Source organism: Anneissia japonica, unplaced genomic scaffold, assembly GCF_011630105.1.
Source record: "Anneissia japonica isolate Jap-2015-1 unplaced genomic scaffold, ASM1163010v1 scaffold287712_len2945570_cov188, whole genome shotgun sequence".
Taxonomy (NCBI): Eukaryota; Metazoa; Echinodermata; class Crinoidea; order Comatulida; family Comatulidae; genus Anneissia; species Anneissia japonica.
The window spans coordinates 2,681,919-2,691,768 of record NW_022704401.1 but is presented as its reverse complement, the minus strand read 5'-3'; the positions used below and the strand labels follow the sequence as shown (position 1 = coordinate 2,691,768).

General features: G+C 36.9%; 1 protein-coding gene across 1 annotated transcript in view; it reads left to right on the top strand.

Moving 5' to 3' along the window:
• Nucleotides 1–9,850, top strand: part of LOC117104658 (nucleoporin NUP35-like) — a gene marked incomplete in the record, with an annotated part of 36,903 nt that overhangs the window by 11,196 nt on the left and 15,857 nt on the right. Inside the window, 1 exon segment of the mRNA XM_033245540.1 lies at nt 5,512–5,639. Coding sequence (XP_033101431.1) covers nt 5,544–5,639 — 96 coding nt within the window.

Here is a 9,850-nt window from a genome sequence, read left to right as displayed (position 1 = left end):
AGGAGGTACAGGTAAGAGTAGCACTCAATAAAGTAGTAAAAAATCGAGCAATCCGATGTTTTTATACCAGTCTCCTTCGCTTTGACGGTGATCGCTTATTTACCAAGAATAAGATGAGCGCACATCGACACGGTTTTAGTGTACGACGTCACACTTTAACAGTAACAGTCTAGGTCATGCTGATTGGTTGATACAGTACATGTAAAATGAATGATAACATGTTTTGCGTACTGCCTGACTGAAAATAATGGGCTGTACAAGTTGTAAATAATTGGGATTTGGAGGGAAACTCACCTTCCTGCCGCTTAAAAAATCTACTCGCGCTATCAAATGACCTTGTTGCACTGAGCGCGACAAAGTTGAAAAAATCAGGTCGCAAATGCGACCAAATAACCCTTAATTTCAAGCCCTGTGATGGTACAAGTAATGTTAGGCTTATAGTCAAAAGTGATAATAAATTGTCTATATATCCGACCTGAAGTAGGTGGTTGTTGAGTACTTTTGCCAGAAGAATGCCAACAAATTTGTTGGTCAGGTTCTTGAAAGTCACAATGACAAGTTTACCCTAAAGTTTGTTAGAATAATTGAATTTTGTTAATTTGTGTGGCCAATTGACAACATTCATAGATTGTGGATAGATCTTGCATAGTACCGAGCTATGTGAACCATAGATGGATAGGCATTCTAGAATAGCCTTTTCGGATTATTGTGGGTGCAGCAAGTGCGGGTGCAACACCTAATATTTATGCCTACTGTAGTGTAGTTAAATTAGCTTTGAATCATATGATGTAGTTCTATAAATTACAGTACACTAAATACAGTACTATCAACAAACTGTTTTTGGATAGTTTGATATTTTATTCCACCTCCATGTTCTATCGGACATGTAACTCCATTATTGTGTCGTGTAATTCCGTTTCCAAACAAAACCATACAAATACAATTAACCACAGATATATGAGCAGCAAACTTTCTTAACAATTTAGCCACATCTTATGTCCAGACTATGATGCCAGTCATTGATGTTAGTTGGTTATAATATTCAGACAGAACTTTGTGTTACTTGAAAAAAATTGAAATTGATAATTTCTGTGTAATTCCGTTTAACAAAATAAAACTTGCAACAGCCTATGCCTACTGTACTTGGTTAAAGTACAGTAGCTAAAAATCATATGATGCACTTCTACAAGTACACAAAGATTACAGTACATCCAATTCTTTTTTCCTTATGTCCAGACTGTGATACCAGTCACTAATGTTAATTGGTTTTCAGACGGAATGTTCCGTGATCAAAATTAAAATTGAAAATTTCTGTGTAATTCCGTTACCGAAATAGAATTGGTCAGAATTTCAAAATATTGTTAGTTTTTTTTTCCAAGTACCACTGTTTGATATTGGTAGGTGTATGTAATACTTACAGTACATCTATAAAAGTTACTATCCAACGCACGCCCTAATTTTCTGGGTTTTTCAAAATAAGTCAAAAATGTTGTGATTTGCAATACCGATATAATATATATGATATTGAAGAAAGTTAGCCGTTAACACTGTTGAATAAATATAATATAAATCATCAAAGGTACATATACAGTGTTTAATAAGGACATGATGAAACATCGTAGGCTACCCTGTAGCTTTTCAACGAATAAAGTCCTATGAAAAATCATTGTGTAATAAAATGTCTCCGACGGGATTCGAACCTGCGACCTCTCGCTGACAAGGCGAGCGTCATAACCACTAGACCACGAAGGCTTCATGGTTGAACAGGTCCAAATACCCGTCGGGAACATTGTATTACACAATGCTATCATTCCTATTCTTACTGTATTAAAATACTTTCCGAAAACCGGATCTCCCAATTCCGAATTCCGGCCAAATTCTCAAGTCTGGAACAATAAAATTACCTTCTGAAAACTGGACGGCCAGTTTAAAACGATTTATTGACGAAATACGTTAAATAAATCACTGGAGACACATCGACTGTAGTAATAACAACTATCAATCACAGAACAACACCACGTGTACGATGTTGGTGTTGATCGTGTGACACGCCGATAGCGCATTAATTAATTAATTGCAATAAGCCTAGATTTCATTTGTTTAATAAACTGATAAAAAAAAGTTCATGAGTGTGTTTCCTTTATTAAGGAACGTATCCTTTTCTCACATTTTGCATTCATTCTCACGCTAAGGCAAACCAAGCGGTCCCAACTTAAGGCTATCAATTTCATAAAAACAATTGCGCATGACACTTTGACTTCACCTCTGATTGGATGACGCAGTTTAGGGGGCGCTGCATAAGTTAGCACTTATTTTTAGCATTCAGTGACCCACCAAGGTTATGCCAGCGGCATTGAAAACCAATCAAGCATGCAACCACGTTGAAGCGAAGCAGAATATGGCGATCAAACGAAAAATAACGCTAACACTTATTATAAATTACGATACACATTAAGTTGATTTGTGTAAATTTTTATTGATAATAGACTTCGACACAAAAAAATCACCCTATATAAGGGTTTAAGATCAGCATGTACTTGTGTTTAGTTGATAGTAGACCCCTCGCGGTTAGTGAACATTGGAATCAGGAAGGAAAGACTTAGCTATGTACATGGATATACATTATCTGTAACCTCTGAGGCATATTAGGCGACCTTTTTAGCTTTGGCACTAAACAAGCAGAACAAAAAAACTGATGCCAGGATTAATAATAATACAGTCATTGGTGTAGTAGTGTGACACAGGGGTGGATCCAGTAGGGGGAACGGGGAGCCACATGCCCCCTCCCATTTTTGTTACTAAATTTTAAAAATTTCAATGCATATTAATGTTATGTCTACTCATCTATTCTGAAACTATGGTGCTCCCCCCCCCCCATCTTCCGTTTGGAAAATTCTGGATCTGCCCCTGTGACCAGACTATCAACAGTACAGTAACAGACATCATACCAATTTTCTCCACTATTCACCATTCGTCTATAGTTCAATGACAATGACTAAGCATTATTTTTATGAACGTAGGTATGTTTAATTGTAAATTGTTTAACTAAAACTAAATTAAATATGACTTTCTATACATCTAGCTATAGGCTTCTCCCCTGGAACCCACCTGGGCTTTTTCCCTGGCTCCCAGGCAAAGCTTGAGCCTCTGCCGAATGCATAATTGTTAGCTCAAAATAGGAATTTTAAAGTAATTCGTAAGTAACTTGCACAGGCTGCTGTTCGCACAAGTGAATTTTTTTCCACCCGAACTAGCATCCTTTCGAAGTAAATTCTGCTCGAATCTTCAAACTGGCATTCGCTCAAAGTGGCATCCACTCGAATTGACTGGTTCCCCATGCAGTACAGTAAAGAATTCATTGAAGATTTATGTGCTAAATCTCGCAGTAAAACTGTTTACTACCAGGAACCAGTACAAATATTGTGCCCTCTCTGGCCTGATTGAATGGCCTTTTTCCTGTTGCCTTTTTAGAGCACAGTGCGATTTCGTCTAAATGGTAGTCCATAATAATTTTCAGTAAAATAGGTAGCACAAGTGTCTCGTGTTTCGAAGTGGCTACAGCACCAGCCTCCTGTTTGGTTGGTATGCAAGTGAGCTCTCCGGGGTTGTGATGGACGAGAGGCGAGGCCAATGGATTAAACCCATTTGAAAATATTTTAGATGACGAGGAGGTGGTACAAGTCTTACTGTATACCTGCACCCGTTCAATTCTCAGCGCTGCCTCTCCTTGTGTTTCAGCTGGAGGGCTGAAACACAAATTACAATAGCACACCGTCTTTCAGAGGAGACCTTTAAACCAGCTTTCCGCAAACTTTTTACTTCACGGCATATTTACGATTCCAGGCAGAAAACCGCGGCCCAGCGGCCCAGCCGCGCCATGGACCAACATAACAAATCCTGGCAATAACTTTTGATCATGAAGCCTCCATGGACATACAATATTTTGGCTTCATTATCTGTTTTCTCAGTGATAAAATTTCATTGTATACAAATTAAATATTATTTTATTAAATAAATAATACCGTACATTGTGTTTCTCCCCCCCCCCCACACAATTGTTGATTTTTTTTTTACCATGATTCAACCAAACACGGTTCAGCCACACACGTCATAGCTTTCTCCTTCCAAAAACTTTTACGCACACTCTGTTACTCCGCAACTTTGAAAGACTACTTTACTATACAGGTATTATGTTTAGTAATAAAGTATCCACATAGCCATTCGGTTATCAAGAACTGTGTGGTGTTTCAATTTCCAGACAGCTTCGCGGCCCTCCAAAAATGTTTCGCGGCCCAAATTTGGGTTTAAACCGTTGGTCGTGTGCATTTATGGCCCATGTGCACATTAAAGAATGCAATACACTCTTTGGAAAAGAGTAGGGGATTGTCTCCCGGTGTACTGCCCAATCACCACCAGAAGGATCCCACTCAGTGGAAATAAATCTTCTTGACTTTCATGGGCTATCCTTGGTGTTTACACCAAATATATTCAAACCAATAGAGAAATGTGTTATAAAGCAAAATTATTTGGAATACATTATATGCAGTAGCTTGGATCATGCAGACGATTTGAGCATTCCGACAGAATCAAAGGAAGATCTTAATAGAGGCCTAAGAAATACTGTACTCAGTTTATTAGATCAGTATGGTATGACATTAAGTCTTCAGAAAACAGATCATGAACTGGCAAAGTGGTGATCCATCAGTAAAGTATCCTGAATCCATTTGCACTCTGAATGGATACCCTTTGAAGAAGGTTAAATCTTTCAAATACCTTGGATCATAGATCGCTTACAATTCATTCAGGACGGGTAGTTATTGAGTTGCAATATCAAGAAAATTGTGCTATTGGAGCATTCATTGAACATGAACGATTCCTTAAAAACTAATAGATGAAACTTAAAATCAGACTCATCTTTCTAAATGCAATCTGTAGAAGAAACGTATGGGTGCCAAGCATGGTGAACTTAAAAATGTCCCTGCGACGGATGATTTTAGATGGCTTTAGACAAAAAAAAATCCTAAAAGAAACGAAAATGTGGACGGTAATGAAATAGACTAGAGGTACGTCTATTCAAATAAAGATATTTATAGAATAACCAAAATGCCGAATTTGAAGTCATATGTTCAAAATCTCCAGCTTAATTGGTATTGTCACGTTGTGAGGATAAATAATGACAGTTTCCAGAAAATGTTTATGTTTGAAAATGAGAAGCAGAAAAGAAATGGTAGACATCAAGTAAACAAAAATCCAGAAAGAATACATTACATTCTGATTTCCTAAATGCATGCTACAGGTAATGTCCAAATACACCAAAATGGATCAAGATCTGATGGGAGCTGATATCTGTGTATAGCATTCGTGCAGGTATTGTAACACTAATAACTAGGCCTAGTGTAAGTCTCTGCCTAGCGTAAGACCAGCCTAGGCCTGGCTAGTCAAGGTAAAGCCAACTTGGTACAGACATGACTCTTATCTGAAAAAAATATGTTTTGTTTATTCTCTATATAGATTATCATGGTAGTCATCCTGGAATTGAACCAATGGCTGTATCTTCCCCATCATCAAGTAGCATACCACACTCTGGTACTGCCTTCCTACCAGGATTCTTGATGGGGGATCCTATGCCCACAGCATCTGTAAGTAGATGTATTAGTGATAATATTATAATTTTTTTTCTGATATGCAATTACAGAATTCAAAATATTATGTAAAATATTAATGGAAATAATTTGTGTACATTTATCTACTAAAATGTAATCAAAAATTTAAACATTTAAAGATTAATGTTGATTAATACTATAGCTTAAAAATCTAAGAACTACAATACCACTATCATCCTCTGGCTGGCAAAAATGTACTACTGTACAACAGCAGCAAAGTAGTCTCATTAGTCTGGTTTTCAGAAATCATTTGTAATATTATGGGTAAAAACCCAGCAAACGTCTGTTTTACGAATGACGATATTACAAATGACCTTTGCTTTTTGATCATCGACAAAGTAATAATGATAAAAAGTCTGATTGCGTACATTTTGTATATTTTTCTTAATAATAAAATCAGATTTGTTGTACTTATTTATTGACAATTCAATTTTTTCAATTTCTGCCATAATAATCGCTAATTCAGTTTCAACGAACTACCACCAATGCCAGTCGTTAAAATTAGCGCACATGTTTACGATGACAAAATAAAGTCAGCAACTTATTTGACACCGCGAAGCTAGATTTTCACGAAGTGAATGTAAACAACACAATTCAGCGATCTAAAAACTGCAAAAAAAAAAAGAACACGACAGAAGGGTCTATAAAGTATACAGACTTTTAAGAGAAATAAAACAATATTTTGTTAAATGGGAGAATGCTAGCGATTAAAATAATTTGGTTTTTATCGAAGATAAATTTAGCTAGGGCCTAGTAATCTACTACTATTGCGGTAGACCACGCTGCTGCACTGTCGGTTGGTTCGTACTACCTGGTCGCTTTAGTATATATCAATGGCAGAGGATAGCTAGGCTAGGTAGTGGAAACTGACACCTAATACGAATTTGTCAATTTTTTTGACGAATACCTCTTGGTACTACAGGTTCGTAAAATACAGTAATGTTTATTAAACAAGCCTTTCCACTGTGTGACGTCAACGGCCTCGAAGCTGGCTGGCTGTTTATCTGGCTCTAACTCGAACACAACTAGGGAAAATCGTATCATATTTCAAGATATAGATTAGTGACTTCGACGTGAACCAGGCTTTAGTTTATGTAGAGCATCTTGTGTGTATGTTTGTTGTGTGAAGGGGATTGTCACTATGAGTAGAACAATGATTAAGTTCACTGTTAGCCCATGTGATGAATGGGGCTACCACCTTATCGTGGTGAGGATGTTTGCGTGCTCTCTTGACCTGAAGAGCTATGTCGGCTGGAGTCTAGTACTCCTGTTAGAGTCACCCATGCCTAAAAGGTCGACAGGTAAGAGCCAGACCTAGAGTGCCCCCCCCCCCCAAGGTCCTCCAGGTTGCGGGGTTGGGCAAAGGGCTTTCCCATTCTCATAAAATAACAAATTATTACCAGAAACCAGAAACAGAAATGCCGAAAGTTTAAACCTTGTAAGAGCCGTGACACCCCAAAATGGTACAATGACGCCTTTGGGTGAAAGTCGTGAGGAAGCCCAGAGGCTTATTACATCAATGGTGAATCTAAAGAAACATATAAAAATTGGAAATTGGAATGTAAGGACTCTCTACCAAGCGAGAACCTAGCTCAAGTAGCGAATATCATGAACAAGATAAACATAAGCTTACTTGGAATCAGCGAGAGCCACTGGATGGGGAATGGTAAATTTAACAACAGGGGAGACAATTGTCTATTCTGGAAGAGATGATGACATACATAGAGAAGGTGTAGCAATTTTAATGTCAAAAGAAGCAGAGAGAGCATTAATTGACTGGACAGCAATAAGCAAGAGAATAATCAAAGCAAGATTTTTTTCTAACTACATTAAGATGACCCTTTATCCATACATATGCCCCCACGGAGGATGCAGATGAGGAATACAAAGACGATTTCTATGTAAAACTGCAGGAAATTATCGATGCTGTACATAAGCATGATATGTTTTAGTCATAGCCAGAGACATGAATTCAAAAGTCGGAGGGAAAAATGAAGGCTATAACAGAGTAATGGGAAAAAAACGGTCTAGGAAGCATGAATAACAATGGTTGCAGGTTGTGCGAATTCTGTGACCTGAGGGAGCTTGCAATTACAGGCACAGTGTTACCACACAAAAGAATCCACAATTTTTACTTATTATTATTATTATTATTATTATTATTATTATTATTATTATTATTATTATTATTGTTATTATTATTGTTATTATTATTATTGTTATTATTATTATTGTTATTATTATTATTATTAGAGATTCAATGAATACCATACTCCAGCTAATGTTTTCTTGCAGTTTTCGATTTGTCTTAATCTGTACACTTCAGTTCGTTAAACCCGAATTTTTTCCCTTCATTTTCCTCTTTTTAAAAAAAACTATTATATTCATTTATTTTTGTATTGTTTTCTTTATTTATATTTATTATATAATAATAATAATAATATAGAAATTTATATAGTGCCTTTTGCCAAAGGATACAAGGGATATATGTCTAATTGCAGTTCATTTAGCAGTGTATTGGATCATGACCGACTCTCAAACTTGTTTTTCTCTCCTTTTTTAAACAACTCTGATGACTTTACCTCCAAAATTGACACAGACACTAAATTCTTTTCTAATAACAATCCTAGAACATCCCAATATTATAAACCCAGTGAGTTCCCCGTCAGTATGCCACATGACTGCTTTTCCACCATTTATTTTAATTGCAGAAGCATTCTGAAAAACCTTGATCAAATTAAACAACTTTTAAACTCACTTAACATAACTTTCGACATCATTGGGGTAAATGAAACATGGCTCAAATTCGACAATCCCTTGATCCAACTCCCCAATTATCACTTTGTCTCTAACCACAGAATGCACAAGGACGGTGGTGGCGTTGCCATGTATGTTCGTGATAGCCTTCAATTTTCTATAAGAGATGATCTTATACCCGATTCACACGTGAAGTTAAATTTAACAAAAAGTAACAAATTGTAACCGAGCCATCTCCCAAGTTATTCGTACCAAGATATAAAGCATTGTAATGCCAAGGTTGTGTAAAATTTATTCAGTGTTTATTCAATGAATCATTTTTTCCCCTACTGCAATATAGGCCTAGCCTAGCCCTAGTTGAGAACCCCTGTCACAGATGGATTGGTGAACTCACCTTCACAGTAAACATTTGAAGCAATCAATGCCCTGAACAACTGCTGTACTATTACTACTAAATTAGGCCTTGCTTCCGACGTTTCTGTCGACTCTTGATAATACTAGTAATGGTACTAACACCATCCCCACCTTCATTTATGTATATCTTCTTCTACCATTACTAATTAACATCGATAACAATTGTAATTCATCCATCATTGAGAAAAACTAGGCCTATCTATTTCTAGTGGATCGGAGTCGTCTGCAGAAGGAAGAAAATTCAAAGAACCCCGAGAAACACAGTAGATTGTTGTGTTGAAATTCCTGCGCATGCGCAGATCCATCCATGCTACATCTCGGAAGCTTTACCAGCCTCAGCGAAGCTGGTAAAGATTACCGAGGCATTCCGAGATTTTACAAGGATAGGTACTTTCACACGTGCCGTAAAATGTTACTTTTGGTTACATCTTGTCACATTTGGTAAGATTTTTGTATGTATGAATCTGAGTCTTCTCCCCTCTACTTGTGAATCCATTTTTATTAGTTCCTATGCATGTAATGCAATAGGAACTATTGTAATCACTCTGTCACATTTCTTTTGTTTTTTATTGTGTGTAGTATGTGTGTGCGTATGTGTGTAGACATTTATGCAAATGCGCATGCGTTTCCGACATTTTGTTTTACATCGCGATGCGAAGTTCGATGTGGATTTTCTGCAGAGTTCAGTCAGGGCTCATGCTAACCGGTCGGCATGCATGAAACTATTTTGGTTTTACGCCAAAAAAATCAACTGTTGTCTCATAGGTATTTTGAAGAAGGCCTAAAATAAAACAAAAAGGTTTTAATACTTGCTGAAATACATCGTTTTTTCATTTAGATCTGCATTTTTACACTATTTCCATACGACGTTTGTTTCTATCGTATGAGTAGTCCATAGAGCTATTAAACAATTAGAGTGTTGACAAGATGGCGCAGCAATGCAGAGTTATGTATGTGTACCATCCAAGATGGCCGTCGTAGTAAAGCGCCACCTTCAGGCTTAGTATACATATTAT